Here is a 21,415-nt window from a genome sequence, read left to right as displayed (position 1 = left end):
ATCAACCAAGTTGCCTAAAACACAGTGAAACTTCCCGTTCACACGTTTAAAGGGTTAAACACGTGGACGTGTTACTGAACAAAACCTGTTAACAGTGACATCAACCCTCTTACTTGTCTCCTGCACGGAGAGAGTAAGACTTCAAAGCTAGATCTTTGGTTTGACTCTGCTCGGATGCGCGCCGAACCTGAAGTCTCCAGACGCGCAGCAGAGGATTTTGCGCACTGAAATCAAGTATAGCTGAAGAGAGCGCACAGCGAGCGGACTGCTACTGTATCTTTACTGCAGCTCTGTCTGTGGGATACGGGCTCATTTGGCTGTACTTGACACCGACATCGTATTAATACAGTTGCTCGGGATTATATAGGGGAAAAGATACCTCACAGTTTATGTCGGTTTGGCTTGATTCGCAACTTAGGAGTGTTGTTTCAACTGAGCCATTAGCCGATTCACCTGGTTTGAAGAGAAATCAAAGAGTCCCAGCTGCTCAGGGGAACATTCACTCATCAACAGCCTGAGAGACGAAGACAACTGTGAGGAATTTAGGACACTCTGCCTGAAGTGGATTGAACAAGGATGATTCCCACCGCCTAAGTGAGGTATTGCATTTGAAAAACGGTAAGAAAAAGTTCTCTCTTTTTTTTTTTCAAAGATACGATTGAAATATCCTATCCTGGGCGTCCTTTCAGATTTACATCGTGACATTTTGGACTTTTCTCGCAGGTGATCACAGCAATGTTTCAGCGGCATGTGCGTCTGCCCCTATCCAAATCTTCCAGAGAGGATTTAAGCGCCGCTCATCTTGAATAAGTCGAGAAGTCATTGAAGATGAGAGCTCTGCAAACATTCCTGTTCTTTGTCCTCCTGCACCAGGTGAGGCGTGAGGTGGCTGAATGAGAGCAACCACAAATGTAAAAATATGTCTGCAACCAAGAAGGCTTTAAAGAGAAAGTTGGCTCAAGATTGTTATTTTAAAAATAATAATAATACAGTTGACCCTTAAAAGACACGAGACAAAGTTTTATATATATATATTTATATTTAAATGACTTATAGCTATTTATGTATTTGATCAGTAATATGCAATTTACTGTAGATCTGCAACATATAGCTCCCTCAATATAACTTGTTATCAATAACAACATAATACCAAATATCATTTAAATGAATTCCTGGCATGAGATACAAGTCAGCAAATGTGTCTGGCAGACATGAACTCTAAATTCAGTTTTACAAAGAATACACCTTTATGTTCAGAACTTAAACTAACATCTGGCTTTATGAACATGAATTATTAAAATCTCTTAAAACCTCAACATCTCTACATATACTGTATGTTTTTATTTTATTTATGCAGCCTATTAAGAATACATTTTAGAATCAAAACAATAGTTTTTAATCTAGTTGATTTAATTTTGTAGAACAGATTGTGATTTTGCCAAAGCCATAATGTAGTTAATTTATTTAATAGCATCTGATAACTTCTTATTACTATTTGGCATTGCGACTTCTCCAAGGAAACATTTGTAGTTATAGAATAAAATGTCTGAGTCTGTATTTGTACGATAAAGCAACCATTTACATTACACAGTTAATGTGAGACAATGCACATTATAGTTTAGAATTAACAATTATTCATTATTCTTAATTGAGAAGTGAATTAATTTAGATTAAGAAAACCATTAACTATTCACCGAACATAAACTGGTATATGCTTCCTTGTCAGCATGTAAAGTTTATGGTTTATTTCCACTGTGGTGTCTTTTTATCTTTTATATTACGGCCTTTTTGATGTTGCTTCTGTCACGTATGGCTCAACAAAGACCTCCTCTCATTTGTGCAGCTATATCACATGAATATTTGTGGTTATCAATCATTCTAATACATTTTGCTCATAGGCTTGAACAAAATTCAACCTCTGTGATGAAAATCCGACACAGCATCTTTGCCTCACTAAAAACTAGGCCAGAGTAAAGAAAAAAAAGAAAGGAAAAGAAAAAAGGACAACTGAGAACAATAAGTGAAAATTGCAAAAACCCACAGGTTTTAATGCTTGCGCTGTTACTCCGTGATAACTTATACAGTGTGATGAAATCACAAGTCCCTTTGAAATGATTTAATATTTACTAGAAATTGATTGTCTTAAGCTTTTGGACGTAATCTTTTTCTAGTCTAATTCTGTTTTGATTGTAGGAATAATCTCTCCAAAGACTTCAAAAGCTTTAGGGAAATAAAAAAGTGTTTTTGCGCTTTTTTAATTGTATTCTTTTATTCCAACAGCCGCTGATGTTGTTCTCTATAGGTAGCTGAATACATGAATACAGTGTGTTTTTTATAGTGATCATCCTAGCTTTATGGGCTTTTGTCGTGAACAGATCTGAACAGAAAATGCCATGTGATTGAAGAAGTTCTTCATATCTATGCTATCCTCAAAGAGACCTTCTTTAAAGATAGCCTTGAACGGTGCAGATGCAGCGACAAAGTGCTGCCTGCCTGCTCTGGATGCTGTTGTAATCAGCCTTGAGTCAATTGGGAGCTCTGCCTCCAGAGAACGAGGCTGCTTCCCTGGAGACCCTCTCTTCATATGCCTCACTGGCTTCCCTCCCAGCAGACCCACCACTGTCTGACTTGGGACGCATTGGTCCTTATCAATAGTCGCCCACCCTCTCAAGAGAGAAAATGTTTAAATACCAGGCCAAAGCTCAGTGAAAGCATGACATATGCACCAAAACGTCTCAAGCTACGAACAATTTTTTTTTTTTTTTAACAGTAATTCAGAATTACTGTGCGTTAAAGTTGTAAGACCAGATTTCAACCCAAGCATCATATAGTGTCACAGGATGCACCTCAGCAAACTGAGCCACCAGGATACTCTTTAATATGAAGGAAAAATGTTTATTGTTTTGAGCGAAGCGTCAGTGTCTAGCATTTTTCAGTCGTTCATGCGTGTGACCAAATCATCCAAATGAGACACAAAAACACAACCACTTTTCTTCTTCTTACTCCTTTACTCTTTCTCTCTCTCTCTCACACACACACACACACACACACACACACACACACACACACACACACACACACACACACACACACACACACACGTATAGAAACATTCAGAACATGAATCAAACAGTGAAAATCTAACCCCAGCCACAGCATCTGTGCCATACCCCAGGGACAAATAAGAGGGTCAAAGCCATCCTGGGAGAACCCATTCTTCCCCATGACATCTGCTGCAGTTATCCTTTGTGCAATGACAGCAGAACAATGTAGATGAAGATGAAACATACTTGAGAGCTCTGCACTCTGCAATCTCCCCCTGCCTGTCCTGCCCTGCCTTTATTCCACAGATTGCATGCAGGGGAAGTGGGTTTTTCTGCTCGGGATTAAGTGTGAGAAGACGTTGGCAAAGTCTATTACGCCTTTGTATCTTATTGCTCTTTGGTATTATTATGTCGTGACAAAGCATCTATGTGGACCATGTCAAGAGGATCAGTGGTGGCGTTAAATGTAGAGCTACCTCCTATGTTACCGTAACGCCGCCCGGGGTCAGACTGAGCAAGGCTGGAGCGAGCATTTTGATAGAAGGGTGTGACGCATTAAAGAGACAAAGCTTAGCTCGTTACTAGTAAGCTGAACGTGTCTTGTCCCCTGGATTCGCTACATGCTCGGAGTTCATCCCCAACTTTGATGTGTACTGATTTAAAGGATTACAAGTGATTTCTCATAGGATTTAGCATTAATTTGAGCAGTTATTTATTTATTTATTAACATGCAGTTACTTGATTATTTATCTGTTCATCTGCCAGTGAAAGTGGGAAATCATTACAACAAGTGAAAGTGAAAGTGAATTTGTAAAAATGTGCCAAAGGATCTTTTCCCACTTTTTTCTCTGCAGTGCTGGAGTGAGACAGTGAGGCTCTATTCAAAGTCAAAAAGGGCTCTGGCAAGGACAACAGTTTTATCCCTGTCTTCATAACAAAACACAAATTTTACATAAATTCCCTCTCTGAGGGCTCTTTAACCCTTTTCCCCTTCCCCATGCTCAATTAGGTTTGGTTTTATTATTTATTTATTGTATATTTAAAGGCAACTAACACTGGGAAGTGTAATAAAATGTACAGTGGGGGGATTAGGAGCAGCTCTTTAATCTCACGCTTCTGATAATACTGCATGGGCTGATTGATTAGTTTTTCAGGAAGCTTATGTCAGAAAAACCTAATCCGTCTTTGGATTGTGCCAGCCTTGTAAGGTTTTCCGCGCCGCCACTTTATCATGGCGGCGAATTACAGAGCTGCTGGGCTGTGATAAGGTCCTAGTCTCTTTTACAGACCCCACTACCCAACCCCTGCACCCCCCCTTTCCCTCTGGACAATAAAAAAATGTGTTTATATTCTTCACATCCCTGCTCTGCCTGGTCTTCACATCAACCTCTCCCAGGATTTGCCTTGTAAGAAAGAGAGAAAAAAGAGTGGAACTTAAGTCTTCAAAAATCCACCAGAGAAATTGGGTGGGGAGCGAGAAAAATATGAGAGAAAATGGCAGGCAGACCAGTAGAAATTTCTGTGGAAGTGATTAAACATGGATTGACAGAGTGAAGGGGCCTTGTATGCATGTGCTGCCTTCCAGGAATCATTTTGGAGCTTACATGGTGCTGATGTGTATCTGTGCTCATATTGGGGTCACAATCTTTCTAGCCAGAAGGCTTGACTAGATAATCCCTCATAAACAATACTGTCTGTGGCATTTGCAGTTGTCTTAGACCTCCTAAGGAAAGGTTGTCATTTCTCTGGGTTAAATCCCTCAAATGTATCTCACAGCCACTACAGGTTGTATTGACTATACTGAGACTTGCAACCTATTCGTTTGTCAATCATCAATCATAATTGTGTGTGTACAAGCAATCAATCTATGATAAAGGTCCTAAAGTGAAGAGAAAGAAGTTCCAAGTGATTGATAGGTGTGACACAATTGCCCTTTGCATTGACAATAACCCTCATCTGGCTGCTGGATGGACCATTAAAGACTTAAGTCAAACAATTATGAGCGGCGCAATTACTTTTCCCCAGCTCCTCTTGTGACGTGAGGTTTTCAGAATGAACTGAAGTGCTAAGCTCTCTCAGAGCAAGTCACACTCACTCTGACAGTTCTGGTGTAGGAAACATTATGTTTAATATGATATTGAGTAGGCTTTGGTGTCTGAGGCTACAGCCCTGAATGCTTCATGAATAGCACCGGATCTAAAAAAAAACCCCCAAAAAAACAACAACTTAAAAACTCGAAACAAAGCAAAACATATATACGTATATATGTATAAATATTGTTGGGTCCTCTGTGGGTCATTCAGGAAGCAGAAGCTGCTTCACACTACTGGGCATGCACGCATTTTGTTTCAGCGCAAGAAAGAAAAAAAGAGAGTGCGCTCCAGTTACAGGGCTTGTCATTGTTGACATTTTGTGGTAGCTACTGTAGCTAGCTAATTCACTGAGGCAAGCCTTGAAGGCTATGGATATAAGAGGCTTTTTCAAAAAGAAAAGGGATGAAGGCAACAAGACGCAGGTGAGGTTAGAGGAGGTGGAGGTGGAATTCTCTCCTGTTGCTGTAGCAGCAGATGAGTCATCTGCAAGCTCAGGTTGCTGAAGAAGAAGGCTCTTCTCAAATATTGTTGTCACAAGGCACATCATTTATGAAAACAAGTATTTCTAAGGCATACCTTTACATATCATTATAGCTACTATATGTAAATCATTATAAATAAGACTAATTCCAAGGCACAACAGTGTGCGACTGCACACAGTTTGAGAGCCACTGGTCTAGTAAGCCTGCACTCAGTGTGATGGACTAGTACATTAGTCGTGCACTTTTGTATTATCTGATATTGGTTGGTGTGTTCAAATAATTAAAATAAATTGATAACGTGTTTATGATCTAATCATCATATCAAAACATTAGAGATTTGGTGCATACACTGATTGCATCCTTTTATTAGCAGGATAGAAGATAGAGAGCAGAGTAGAGGACATGAGACACCAAAAGAGCAACGGGAGAGCTGAAGAAGAGGAGAGTATCAGATAGACAGATAAAACCCAGAGTGAACACAGTTTGTCAGTTCAAATTTGTCACAGTTCAGAAGGAGCCCTTGTCACACAACAGAAGTAGTAGCTATGGGACCGGCATTGGCAACATACAATCTACCATATGTGTTTCACATTTTATATTCATTTCACTCTGAAATAACTTGAAAAAGACACAATTATTGGGTGAAAATCTAAAGATTTCCAGGTTGGGCTATGCCCCTAATGTTTCACAAGCCTAACAATACCTCTGATGTTGAGTTTCCTGATCTTGGTCCTCAGCTATGAATTTTTATAGGCGATGTGCAGCCTGAGGCAGTCTCAGGTCTGGAGGCTCCGCTATCCGCTATAGCATTGCCATTATCGCTCTGCAGGGTCAGAAAGATCCCGCACCCTCTGATGCACAACCTCACTGTTTAGTAACTGTTTTACTGTCTGCGTTGCCTTTCGGTGCTGTGCTGCAACAAAACAAAATGTAATCAAGAGTTTATATAAATCAGGTTTTTGTCTAAATCATCTGAGGAATTATGGTGTCACTATATAAAAAAATGTTTGCGTAACAATCCAGTATTGAAAACCACATAGTTGTCTTGTTTCTGTTCAGTCATTACTTCTCGTTCATGTCAGAACTACCAAACCACGATAAGCTGCGTAATCACATAAAACCATGACTAGCCAGGCACAGTAGTAAAGTTTTTGCCTTTGAAGACTTTCATATTTCTCAAACACTCTGACATACAAAGTTCCTAATTACTACCTGGCTTGGTACTTGGAGAAGGCAATCACACAACATGTCAGAGCCTGGAAAAATGATTGACCTCTTTAATTAAAACCGCATTGCTTCTCTGTAACAGGCAAGGTGTGACAGCTTTAGAATAAGTACAGTAAATCTCCCTTCTGATTATTCTCAGTTTTGCATTTCCTCCTCTGTGTCTGGGCTTTGAGGCCTTTCTTTTCAGCTTGTCATTTCCAGCCCTAACAAAGCACTGTCAGCTCCCCTCTGTCTTTGTATATTTCTTGTGAAGTACCTGTCTTCAGAACTACTCGGAGAAAAAGGAAGCAACGTTGTTTCTACTCTTGTTTCTTCTTCAAAGGGAGCTGTTTCTGTGAAATCAGCCGCGGCACAATCTGCTCTGAGAACAGAAACATTTGCTCTGTCAAATTCAGTGGATGTACGCTTGAGCAAATCAAGCAAAAACATTTTGAATAAAATACCCGAATCATTCGCAGCATGGATTGAAAGAGAGGAAAAAACAAAGCTGAAGTTGTTACAAACCAAAAAAGAAAAAAAACAAAAGAAAGAAAGAAAGCTCAGTTTAGATTATGTTTTCCTAAGAGGAAGTGACCAAACTAAAACAGGAACCCTGAAGTATTAACTTGCAATGCCTTCTTAAGTATTAGCTGAATAGTTTTACAAGCGCATTTACCATTGTTGGACAGAGAGGAAGGTGTTTAAAATTGGTGAAGAGAATGATAATTACATTGAGTCCAATGTGTTTTGTAAAATGATCTTCCTGAATCCCTGCTATCAGGCACACAGAGGTGTGCTGCAGGTGTCAGGAGCCTGGAAAAGAGTTGGTGCTTTGACCATGTAAGGGGATTATGAAACTGATGATGCATTGAAAGGTAACGCCTGCCTAAAAGTGAAGTGTTCAGGGCTTTAGTGCTGTCACACGTGGCAGGTGCTGAGATAACACAAGTATCCAGATTACCTGGAGGCTCTCGTCCCAGAGCCTCCATGCACACTCCTTCTCTCCTGGTGGGATCACTATGAACACTTTGTGAACGCCTTACATCATCGCTGCATTTAAATTTTCCACACCAATAAAATCTAACTTCCACCCTCAAGCCTTGACACCCATAGGTGAAAATCATATTATAATGATCCCTGCAGATAAATCACTAACTGACATTAAACGCATTATTTTAAATTGTTACATGCTGTAGATTCATGCAGCCATACAATCTAGATTTTTATAGATTTTATTGATGCAAGGAGAGCATTTGGATCCATAGTACATATGCATAAAATGATAGCTTCTTCCCAGGTCTGTTGATTTACTAATTTGTCAAAGTCACTGATGCTTGTAAATATAAATTCAGTTGTATTTGATCATTTTTGCCACTATGAAGTAGATGTCGTAGGTTTTCTTGCTTTAAACATTTTAAGTATGTGTACATCTGTTAAGTATTTTATACTGTATTGCAGCTACTATACAGCATAAGTAAATATTGTACTTTGTACTTAGTTACATTTTCTGCAAACTATACTTATATATTTATATACTCGTTACTTTGCAGATCAAGATTTTTTAATAGAAATGTAAGTAAAACATGATGCACTGCAACAGATAAACAACCCAAAAGTATTTTTTTTTTTAAAGTATATTAGATGTCTCAGGACCAACCACTGTTCAACATTAAAATGTTTTTTTTATGTTTTATGTACTTGCATTACTAATACACAAACAATAATAATAAATATATAATAAAATGTTGACAGGGGCCATTCTGCGTAATCTTTTATATATTTTAAATATATTATGATAATATGTTGCTATTTCTGCTTAATTAAAGAATTCAAAGTCCAAGTCAAATTTTCACTTGCAATGAAGTGATAAAGTGTTTTTACAGTGTGATATTGCTGCTGGTACTTAATTAAAGGTCTTGAATTATCTGTCTGAAAACCTCAAAATAATACAGTAATTGGTAATGAAATGAGTTTCAGTTTTAGTGTCCCATAACCTTTATGCTAAGTGGTCAAATTTATAATTTTTTGGCTACACTTTAGCAAAGCAGCTATTAGCTTTAGTCTAAAAAGGGTCGCAGGGATTTTTATTTTAAACACAAATCTGACTATACTAACTCCTGTAATGGGTAATGATTGAGAGTAAAGTGCTTCTACAACCTTCAGTTCCTGCTGCCTGAAGGTAAGCAGAAGCAATCTGTCTTTAATATTAAAGCAATAATACAGGAGTACTTCTGCTGTGTGCATCAGGTGTAGCTGCTTTCTATGGCTTATGTTAAATTGGTTGGTTTACACAGTAAATCTTCTGGCCTCCTTGCAATGTCACATTTTGGCATCTGATTGCCTCTAACCAGCTCTATGTTATTACACTGATAGAAAGTTCAGCAAATCTGTGTTGTCAGTAGATCTGACAAAAGCACTGACACTTTTTTTTATCCTCAGAAAACAGATGATACATATGACATGTGACCGTGATGGGGACTTTTAACCAGCTGCTAAGTGACAGATATAAAAGGTCAAGCATTTAAGTTGATGTGATACTTTGAGAGGTCTGGGAATGCTATTTCGGGAAATACTTGCGCTCATTAGAATCCAAACAAACTGTGTCACTAAGGTCGGCGCTAACTGTGGTATAATTTCCTGCAATCTGTTCTGTTTATTGAGAGAAAACTGAAGCATGTTTTTACAGTGCAGTTTGCAGCTTCCATACAGCAGTTGAGATAACTGCTTGTGATTTCTGTAGTTTAGTGTTTTGCTTCCTGTAGGGAAATGCTCCCTGATGATACTGAGGACTTCACTATGAAGATAGGGGATTTATACAAACACCAGTACTAGTGGATGTTTGTTTAAGCTTAGAAAAAGGTGATGTTCAGTCAGTGTCAGTTGATGGGAGGAGGGGAAAAAAGGACCCTGTGTGACTGAGCAAGAAAAAAAAGTACACTGACACTATAAACATGACTAATAAGTCAAATTATATGATTTATACTTGCCAAAGGAGGGTTATTTCCTGTAATGTATGCTAATCGTAGGATGCAAGCAGCCCAGAGTGACATAATTAGCAGTCAAATAATATTTTGCCAAAGTATGTGTGTGAAAACGCCCCCAAACATATAGTAGTCCATCTTATTTAAAGAGAGCCACTGATGCATTATAACAGAGAATAAAACGGTTGGGCTCGTATGGACAGACTCTTCATTGAAAAGTCTGCATTGCTATAATGTCTTGGAAAATAGGCAGAATTCAGTGTTAAAAGCTTATTGTCCTTCACAAGAGAGAGGTCAAAGGTCAAGGGCAGCATCAGATTAACAGCACTGGAGCTGTTAGGGATACAGTGTCTTACTCTTGGTCACCTCTGCAACATGAATGCTTGCTGACAAGGACACTTGATTTAGGGTCTAAAACCTTAAAACCAGACAGTACTGTTGAAACTAAATAATACCTTGCAGATTGTTGTGCTTGTTTTTGTTTGGCTGCATGGCGTACTTTGGCATTCATCTTATGATGACCGACTACGCATCTGAACACTACTACTAGTACTTTTGTGGTGCTGAAGGAAAATGTAGCTCTGAATAACAATTAACCGACTGAAAAAAACGTCCGCACGAGCACATGGATTCAACCTGTATAGCCATGTGAATGCCACAGTTTTCACCGCACATTTAGTGTGAATAAGGAAAATTAATTTGCAAAATTATTATTCAGTGTGTGTTCCTATACCAAAAGTTCACTAAAGTTTGATGTTCACAGCTTTGTTTTTAAGCTTAATCATTTTAATAATGGACCCCCCCCCCCGAGCATCTACAGTAGATAGCGTTTGCACCCTGTTACATATTATGTTTCATGGCAATGACATAACACTCCTCAGGTTTTTCCAGCACATCTGTCAACAGTAAACGAGGTGAAGAGACGAGATAAAGAAGTGGTGATACCACTGGGATTACTGTGATGAAAATATCAGCATCACTTTTTTTGAGCTTGTCATACCCTTTCCTCTCACCTGCACAATGTGTTTAGACAGTTAGAAGCTGAGTGATGAGTTGTTGAGGCCCTTAGAGGCCCCAAATGTGATTATAAGGATGTACATTAGTTACTGGCTGCTCTAAATATTCATAACACATTATCACATGATAATATGTCCATTATGTAGACATAATCCACAAATTAAATATTGGATCTATAACATCTTAAGTCTTAAAATATTACAGGCCGTGTCATTCTGAAAGAGGTCAGGTGGTAATGGCCTGAAGGATTATACTGTAGGGGGGAGGTATGTTACATGCACCCACACACACTAACGGTAGCTGTCTATGATTGGTAAGGTGCCCCCGGTGTGGATTTGCTGTTGCGATCCACCACAGTGCTGAAGCACCTGCCATGTGTTTCCCTGGACGGCCTCTGATTAAAAGTGATGGCTTTGGAGCGTGAGGCTGTTCCAGCGATCAGAGCAGCAATCTATTCTTCAGCAGCGTGTAGACTCTCACTCTGGGCTGCCTAAGCGCCTCCAGGGCCTTCTCTCCTGGAACCGGCTCTGGGTGTGAATCATTACAAATGATATGCCCTATAACGTCAGGAAGAAGATGGCTGGGGAAGGATGTGGGGCAGGGGATTGTAGGCTGACAATGGTTTTAATGTGAGTGGAGCTACTTGTCATGTTGGATGCTTGAAAGCAAGAGGCTGCAGTCAATCTAGCTCTGCCACAATCTGTGGCCTAATGCTAGCAGCATGGGCTGTGCATCTTTAATACAGCAGGTGTTGTGTTGCAATAGCACTGGGAGAGTATTACGAAAGGTAGTGGTGAAGCCGGAGTAATTTCCATGGGAGGTCCAGATTTTTACTACGTAGAAACGCATCAAGTTAATGAAGCTTCAGACACAGAAAATTAGCAGAGAAATGAATTGCACCACCAAAGTGAGGTCAATTTGCACAGATAAATCCATGAAGAACAGTGGAGTGCATCATTGGAGCTACTCTGCTTGCACTGATGAGCAGGTTAATTGCCCATTTTGTTTATTGTGAGAAAGATGCCTGAAACCAATTTTCCCCAGACGCATATTCCAACCTTATGTGCTGGAAAAAGATCAACTATGGAAAACAGATTATTTTAGCTCACTGAAAACAAGGAACTTGGCAGTGAAGAGGATGCAGAGGCTCTCAACACAAAACCAAAAAAGGGACAATAAGAAACAGAAAAGCAGATCTCTGATCATAAGTGCTAGACCACATTGACAGCTGTGCCAGGTTGAGAGAGATTCCATCAGATTTCATAGCCGCCATCAAAACAACACTGTAGCCTTGCCTGCGGCCCCGAGCCCATCACAGCCGAGTACAATGTCGCCGGCTGCTCACTGCAAATGCATTTTAATGGCATCTCTTCAGATGATCCAGAAGCCAGATGTCACTGGCTTCTTAATAACTTTCTAGAGGCTAGTTCTGGTCACTGTGGCAATTACCTTTATGTCAGGCCTCTAAAAGATATGTCTACCCACGGGACAAGCAGGCAGCCAGCTTCATAATGCTCATTACAGAAGAATGTCGAGGCTGATTCATCCTGACTCAGAGTGCGGCAAGCTGCTGCTCAGGCCACTGTCAGTATTTAAGATCCATTAATGCTTCTGGATAGAATTGATTGACACAAAACCACACAGTACATGTGCAGTAAGGGTGGCACTTTTACAAATCATAATCTTATAATACTCCAAGTGATTTGGTGGATGCACTGTGGAGAAGATCTGTGACCCACCTACATTTTACCTAGTAATTTCTCCCTTATTTAGACAATAAGGTCCTTCAGATACAAATCTGTTTTCCTTGTTTTGGGCAAAATGGCTGTAAACACATTGATTAATTACATTGAGACTTACATAGAAATACATGTAGAAAATATGTGTTGAAACAAGAAGAGAGTATTTTTAATATGGGTAACTAATACCATAGATATCTAAAATCCTGTTCACACCAGCAGGTTTTTGTCAAGGCAATTAGTGAAAAGACTAAAAGAAAGAAGAGCATACCTTATACCTTTTTTTTTTTTTTTTTTTTTTAGAGTTTAAACAATTTTACAATAATAATTTACCAGTATTAACTTTTTAACATGAACCCAAAATCAACAACTGTGATTCCCTAAATTTGATACATTTTTATGATTGAAAAACAAACTTCCCTTCTGGTGCACACACTATGTATGAAAATTACATCAAACAGAAATTACTTAGCCAGTATTGATATATCTGTAGTCATCTACAATCAGCTGATAATATTTGCCTTTCTCAATTTCCTGCTCCAGTATAAATACATTTGACATAACTAATGCTACTAATGCTAATGTTAGATCAGACAAAATACTTAATATTTACTGATCTAAACTTTCGTGTCAGGGAATTAAATGTCTAGAATTGATTGCTAACCATAAAATAATTATGATAACTTAATCAATAAGTTGAGAATTTTAGTTCCAAAATCATTATTATCAGTATCATTATTATTATTATTATTATTATTATTATTATTATTATTATTATTTATTATTATTATTATTATTATTATTATTATTATTATTATTATTATTATTATTATTATTATCATCATTATTTGATAAATAGTGCGCATTACATCTACTTTCTGCCATTTTCATTGAGTGTTTGAATTTTACTGAAAGTGTTACATTTACTGTCCTGGCTTTAAAGAATTCCCACAATAGAATAAAAAAGTTTGTGTCACACACATTACATTACATTACTTTTTTTTTTTTAAATAAATCCCACAATGCAATGTTTTGAGATATGTAAATACAACACCCAATTTGTCAGTAGTGATGCAAAATGACAATTATTAATTTGTGTGATAAATCTGAATTTAGTAGTCACAACTATATATATATATATATATATATATATATATATATATATATAGAGAGAGAGAGAGAGAGAGAGAGAGAGAGAGAGAGAGAGAGAGAGAGAGAGAGAGAGAGAGAAGATTTAAGCTTTTAGATATATTTAGTGTTTTGATCTAAATGCTGCTTCAAAGGGGAAATACAGTATGCATTTTTACATGAAAAAATACTGCACATATTGAAGATACTGAATATCAATGCATTCAGTATGAAAGCAGTTTCTATGTGAATATATGTAGATCTCCATTAAATTCACTGACATGATTTATAGTTCACTCACCTTTATGTTTACTGCTGTATCACTACTCTTTTATAAGACACATATAGCTTTGACTGCTGCAGTATAGCTGTAATATCTTTGCAGAGGGGTGTAAGGTTCATGCACAGCCCTGTGTTTTTATTTAGGACATGCAGGAAAAGGATGAAGCTAAACCATACAGGCAGGTATCAGCAATGTTTAGCACTAGTCACTTTGCCAGGTGCTGTTGAAATGAGGTCTGGTGTTTCAGCTCTATAAGTCTGCAGTTATTATCATAATAATGTCTTGTTTCAAGTCGCCCCGAAATGCCTCTAGCACAGCAGCAGCGATTAACAAATCTTAATTAAGCTTTTGTAGATTCTCCTTCATGAGACCTTGCCTCATTTTTTTTCCACAGCGTCTTGTTGTACAAAAACTCCTGATTCCTTTAGTCTCTTTTCAAGAGACACCACAGCCGCCTAAATGAACGAGGTGCGTTAATGTGTGTGCAGGGAGACAGCGAGAGAGAAAGAAACCAAAGCCTATGTGTCAGTGCAAGCTTTCAAGTTCCCAGTGCTTCATCTCTCTCGGGGCATTTAAGTATTAGATATCCCTCTCCTGATCCCCCCGTTGTCACAGCAATTTCCCCAGTTGCTCATCATACTTAAACTCCTCTCTCATTTCCATTATAATCATCCCATACAAAGCTCACCTGAGATTTACACTAAAAGACAAAATTTGGTTTCACCTCTGAATCTGCGCAGCATGACACCCTATGGGTAACAGATATAACAGTTTGTGCTGGTGAGAGGATGAGTGCCACGTTTTGCTTGTTCACAGCAGTGGATAAATGTCCCTATTGGGAGTCCACAGTCACACAGATTTTATGTTCAGCGTAGCCTGCTATTGTGATGTTGTAAGAGACATATAAAATTAACAGCGACGCTCACACAAGATATTACTAAGCGGCAGTAGCGGTGAGGAAGTACCATCACTGGAATTGGTTGATTAAATGACTGTGGATGTGATGAGTTACACAGAGGAACATTATTACAGTGTTGTCATTCATCCGTGTTTACAGGGAGCAACTGTCTTAATTAAGCATTGTGAGGGTCGATAGATGGGCCAGGCTCACTGTCCATGGGAGACACATTGATTTCACATTATATATCCAGATAGCCGAGCCATTATGTCCTGTCTGTTACACTAAGTGTCTCGATGAAGCATAGTAAAGAAAAGCGCTAATTATAAGACACACAGTTGCACCGCGTTTTAGGTACATTTACATTCGAATGACTCATACACTTTCACATGGCCATATTAAAGGTTTATAGGAATGTGATGAGTGTAACGCTGTGGCAAAACAAATTGTAGCAGACAGACTTAGTTTGTTAGCTTTGTACACATGTGCTTCAGTTAGGCTTACAGCAAAATTATAATTAGTCTGGAAGTAGTGCGCTGCAGCTCAGTGAGAATTCAAACAGCCGCTGCTCGGTGCTTTCAACATCTGCTTCTCTCAGTGATCCCTACAACTGGGCCTGGGGAAAGCCGGCACTCCTAATTACTAATAAAACTAGCTAAGCTTATTGCCGTGAATTATTAAAGCTTTATCTGAAGTGGACCAGGAATCGCTCCCGAAGCTAAAAGGCTTTGAGGTACAAGGAGGGATCACAGTTCATTGCTGCGTCTGGATTAGCACTTAGCACTTACTTTACCATACGAGAAGCCTGTTTTATCATTGGGAACCATTACAAGTCAAAGTTCATATGCATAGAATATCTAAGAATAGCCCTGGTGATCCGGGACCAGCTCACATGTTAAATCCAGGGGATTTTCATTGTCATGTAATCTGACAAGTCGTCCTTAAATATTAGAAGCTTAATGCAAATGCAAGCCCAGCTGGAGTTCATCATGCATCCAGAATCATTCTATTTTTCTGATTTATGAATTTCTTATTTTTATTTTTTACCATATTTTGTGCTACAAGTGTCTGGGGACACTTTGATTACATGAAATTAAATCACAAGTTTATGTGCTTTTTTGTACTTTTTCTTTTAGTCGCATTTATTCAACTAAGTTACATTTGATGCTGTTTATTGTGTAGTTACTTTTACTGAAACTACAACAAAAAACAGTATTGGATCATAAATGCAAAGAAATATTTCAAACTAATTCATCTAAGTCTACTCAAACTCCTTGACCAACCTCACCTGTTCTCTTTTCATGCTGCTAGATGGGAAGTAATGTCAGGGCAATGCCATTCACTCTCTGTACTGTAGTATTTTTTTGTTTGTTTTTTAATTATAGTCAGATGCTGCAAAACTGACAGGTGATGTTTACTGTTTACACCAGTGCTGAAGTCTGATAAAAATGTATTCAACAATGCAATCTGAAAATGATTGTGTGTGGGTAGCTCACAACTTAGAAAATGAAGATTTTTTTCTTCTCCAGTTTGCATAGTTGTTAAGGAATGTTTAGAATGTGTATTTGTACAAACTGAATATTAGTACATTAAAGCAGTTATTAACATTGATCTAATTTTGCTGTTTTTGCAGTTACTTAATTCAGTCAGTAATCACTTAAATCATGCCCAGTGCCATATTTTCCTGCATTCAGTATCTTGTAGACAGGTGTCTCAGCGATGGAAATATATATAAACCCATTTGATATATCTTCTCCTTTGGTTGTGAATAAATGACCTGATTTTAAAACGATGTTGTTGGTGGTGGTGGTGCAATTTCAATACGCCAACTTGAGTAATTCAATAAATGTTATTATGCCAAGGAATCAAGTGGCTTTTTGTGTATTCTGAATAAAATGTCATCCTTCCAATTACTGAGCACTCCTTCAGCATCTATTTGAAGTGCTTTTTGTAAAGCTTTAGTTTACCAAACAGCATTTTTCCCACGGGTACCTTTTCTGTAGTTCAGTGTTTCCTTAAGTAAATCTTAACTTGTATGACAAGTGGGTGCTTCATGCTCACTGTGGGTTTTTTCTCTCCAATTTTAGAGCTGAAGTGCTTGTTTTCTGTCCTTAGTATTTAATTTCTGCTGCTGTGTTTTTACAGTGCAATCACCAAAAGTTAAGATTTCATGTCTGTGAAAGATATCACTGTTTGTGTAAACTACATTGTGCTTTTTAAAAAAACATTTTTTGAGCAAACTGAAAATATTAAATACATTTCTGTCTGTGCACCAGTGGATGTTTTGTTTGAAAGACCAACCAGAAATACAATGTTTGTAGAACAACCCTAAAACACTTGGGTATAGGTTGCATAATTGTTGTGTTACAGTGCATAGTCTTTTTTTTTTAGAGGTTTTATGTCACCTAATGCTCTTTTTCTGTCTGCCTCTGCTCTGTTCTCTCTGAAGGTCACATGCAGGAAAGTGCGTGGAGGAGCCACAGAGCTCATCGAGTGGGGGGACAGAGTTAATGAACAGAAGACTTCTCCCATGGGGGCGAGTCCACAGATCCTCAACCCCCTGCGTTTGTTTGCCAGGGGCTCCCCGGGGTTCAAGAGCAACATGAGGGAAGTGACATATTTACAGAACATGGAGGACTTCTGGGACTGGTTATCTAACCAGACAGATGTTCAGGGTGCACAGGCCAGAACTAAACGCAGGCCCATTGTCAAGACCGGCAAGTTCAAAAAGATGTTCGGGTGGGGGGACTTCCACTCCAACATCAAGACCGTCAAACTAAACCTGCTGATCACAGGGAAGATCGTGGACCACGGGAATGGCACTTTTAGCGTTTACTTCCGCCACAACTCCACAGGCCTAGGAAATGTGTCAGTCAGCCTGGTGCCGCCCTCCAAGGTGGTGGAGTTTGAGATCGCCCAGCAGTCTACACTGGAGACCAAAGACACCAAATCATTCAACTGTCGCATTGAGTATGAGAAGACGGACCGCAGCAAGAAGAATACCCATTGCAGCCATGACCCATCCAAGGGGTGCTATCAGGAGCAGACGCAGAGCCACGTGTCCTGGCTGTGCTCAAAACCTTTCAAAGTCATATGCATCTATATAGCCTTTTACAGTGAAGACTATAAACTGGTGCAGAAAGTATGCCCTGACTACAACTACCATAGTGACACACCGTACTCCTCCACAGGATGACCTAGCTGTTGTTAGTATGCATCGATCTTTTGTTTTACCATTAAACAATGTAAATTTCAACCTCTTAGTCCCCAAACACCTAAATACCTGAGCCAGTTTGCTGGAAGTGCAACTTGTAATAGGGCGCACACTGGAGGGATTTGGTGCATTATTACAAAGGTTTTGTATATAATTCAGACAAGTATAAAGCTCTAACACTTCAGATAGTTAGGTGTCCAGGGACTTGGTTTAAGGGGTTGACTTGGGATTCAGAGCTAGCTACCAACCCTGGGTGATTCCTCCCCATCACAACAGCACATGTTCTCTGTAAAACACTAGTAATTAGTATGTTGTCCAGATGTTTTCTTTAAGGCTAGACCATAGGCAAGCAGCCTCCCAGTTGGAAGTACGTCACTGGCTTCTGTGCCAGTGCTGCACTGATGCTAACATTGTCTAGCTATTCCCTCAACTCATTTAATCCTTGTGCCTCACTTTAAAAAAGTTGCACTGATGTCGTTAAAGGACAAGAATGTCAGTGTCAAAAGACTGCCATAAAAATATGTTAATACTATTTTCCACTTTCACTGAGTTAAATCTTTTAACCAGCTTCAGTCCTAATCATCACCACCAAATATCCATTCATTTTCAGAATTTTAACAATTTTAATGCCAATTTGTTTATATAATGCATCTGTTGTTTTTTCAATGAATAAACAAAACAACATTTATTTTTTTCCTATATACTAAGGGGATCCCGTAGGCTATATACTAAGGGGATCCCTTATACTAAGGGGACCCCCCCCCCCCCCCCCTCAACAGTCTGGGATATGTCAGTGATTAGTATCAACATCGACTTTGAGGCATTTTAACTTTTTGTGCAGTGTCAGTAAAAAACAATCTTGTTACCTTACACGACAAAATATCCCGTTTTTACAACTGCTATAAAAATACTAAATTATATCTTTCACTGAGTTAATTTCTTAAATCAACATCAGTCCTGATTATATCTACTAAATATTCATTAATGTTCAGAATTAAAAATAAATTTAAATGCCAGGTTTTTACATGCTGCCCTTGTTTTTAAATGAAAAAAAAGACCATCACCTCCTCATATTTAATGATTATCATAGTCCGGGAGATGTCAGTTATTAGCAATAACATTGATTTTGATGTATTATTATTTTTGTACAGTGTCAGATTAAAAAAAGAAAAATCTAATTTAGAACAAAAATGTTCCTTTCCTAAAACTGCTATAAAAAACTAACTATAAATTAATATTATTTTCTACAGAGCCCCTCTAGTGTCACTGCAGTGACTCCAATCAACAGCCAATTGTGTTAACACACTGGACAAAAAAGATACCCCTTTTGTATTGGATTTTAGTGCTTTTTTATTTCATATTGTAAAAAAAAAAGAAGAAAAAAACATAACAATGAACAGGCTGCAGCAAACTTAACAACCTGTTTTTACATTTTGGAGAATCACGGTATAGGTGTGTTCGTTTATTGTCAGGAGAATTATGGAGAAGAAACAAATAAAACTACATTTCAACAATGTGAGGCAGGACTGTAGTAGCCTAATACAATTTGGTATTGATTTGGAGTCACTGAGGCACATGATATGGAAGCTATTGAAAACAAATGATACATTTTCCATAAAAATATTCATATGAAATAGAAGAAGCACTAAATCCAATAAAAAGAGCAGTGGTTTGGGCATTAAATGCACACACACACACACACACACACACACACACACACACACACACACACACACACACACACACACACACACAGTTTACGAATCCATTGGCATGGTTTATGAATCTGTGGGCAGAACTTATAAATCTGAGTGCATAGTTTGTAAACCATGTGTACAGATATACACATGGATCTTTTTTTCCCCAGCTGATCCCAGGGCCGCTTGATAATTATTCAAATAATTATTCAAAAAAATGTAGCCCTTTAAATGTCAGTTTTTGAAGGAGAGTGGCAGGAAGGGGAGCATTTGCGACCTAAAGTGGCTGCATACAGACACACTAATTTCTTCATACGCACACACACCACTCTCCAACATCCACATCAACACACACAATAATTTTAGTTGCATACATTTACTGCATTGACCTGTAGCGCATAAAACAGAAGCAATGCCCCTAGTGGAAACCAGGAAAGTAGCATGTATTTGCTCCATAGTGCAAACATGAGAAAATGTCTCAATGGAAAATAGTGAAAACTTCAATTGTGAAGCCTCCAGATTGAAAGCTTGATATAGTAGAATACATTAATTTATGTTGTGGCATCCAAAAATTTGTTTAAAATGGTTTAAATTGGGATATTTTGTCCATAATGGAGTTAATTATGCAGTTATTATAGAAGCTGAGGTTGAACACCCAAAATTAGAAAAATGGGTGAAAAGAAAAAAAAAACCTAAATAAAACCTTATCAAAATGAACGTTGCATGCAGCCAAAATTATCGACAAACTGCAAACTAAAAATATCCCTAGTGAGGCACAAGGGTTAAACGGTCTATTATGGGATGACATATGACTCGATTTTCAGTCATGTCAATAGTGACAATACCAGGACATTTGAATTGTTATTCAACAGGGCATAAAATTAAATATTTCCCACCCACTTGAAACATTGCTACATTTGAACTGATTAATCAAATTGATCTGTTCATTGCCTCAAAGCAGAGCTAACATCCATTTGTACCTGTTAACAGAACACAGGCAGGACACGGTCCATTATTTCAGATGCGTTTGATCAATGGGTATTTTTTCAAGAAGCTCTGAATTATTAATATGGCCTTACAACTAATCTTTAATCTCTTTTATCTTACTCTTTTTGGTGCTGAAATAAAGTGAATTGACTGATCGAACTTAATATTAAGTGCCCGTGACAAAATGAATTGATCCAACAATTCAAACTCAAAGAGCAAGCCGAGAGCATAATCGTTTATCATTACATATACGTATGCAGGTACCCATCCATGCATAACCTGGCTCCTGCCTTGTTCGCTCCCCAAAATGTGTTGGTTTCCTTGCTACAATCATAATAAGGTATGTGAATGCTAAACTAGTCTGAAATCCAACATCTGTGTTTGCAGGATGCACTTTGAGGCATCAGCCTGCCGAGCGGCCCTGCAGTGGATTAATGTGTCAGGAGAGGTGGGGGGAAAGCGATAATTGCAGGACAGGTGGATTTAGCGAGTCTGGCAGACAATTATCAGCACTTTGTCATGGTCCTGCCACTAGCCCTGACATTACCTGTCTTTAATAGGCTTTAATTAGCCTGGGAAATTTCATTTACCTAAGATCAAGAGTGAAGAAACCAAAAGAAAAAGAAAAGGAAATTAAAAAAAGCGA

At 38.4% G+C, this 21,415-nt stretch overlaps 1 protein-coding gene across 1 annotated transcript; it reads left to right on the top strand.

Annotated features, from left to right (window-relative positions):
• The first annotated feature begins 348 nt into the window (after positions 1 to 348).
• nxph2a (neurexophilin 2a) lies at positions 349 to 18,850 on the top strand. The gene is made up of 3 exons (XM_062431842.1): positions 349 to 618; positions 724 to 873; positions 17,321 to 18,850. Exons 2-3 carry the CDS (start codon positions 829 to 831, stop codon positions 18,065 to 18,067), a joined length of 792 nt encoding a protein of 263 aa, XP_062287826.1. The 5' UTR covers positions 349 to 618; positions 724 to 828; the 3' UTR covers positions 18,068 to 18,850.
• Positions 18,851 to 21,415: the final 2,565 nt, after the last annotated feature.

Source organism: Scomber scombrus, chromosome 13, assembly GCF_963691925.1.
Source record: "Scomber scombrus chromosome 13, fScoSco1.1, whole genome shotgun sequence".
Taxonomy (NCBI): domain Eukaryota; kingdom Metazoa; phylum Chordata; class Actinopteri; order Scombriformes; family Scombridae; genus Scomber; species Scomber scombrus.
This window is presented reverse-complemented; position numbering and strand designations above follow the sequence as displayed.

What these genes read in the sequence shown, in the direction of transcription:
- nxph2a (XM_062431842.1), top strand. Translation starts at nt 829, where the DNA reads ATGAGAGCTCTGCAAACATTCCTGTTCTTTGTCCTCCTGCACCAG. An exon ending in TCTTTGTCCTCCTGCACCAG is followed by an intron (nt 874 to 17,320) that starts GTGAGGCGTGAG and finishes TTCTCTCTGAAG; the next exon opens with GTCACATGCAGGAAAGTGCG.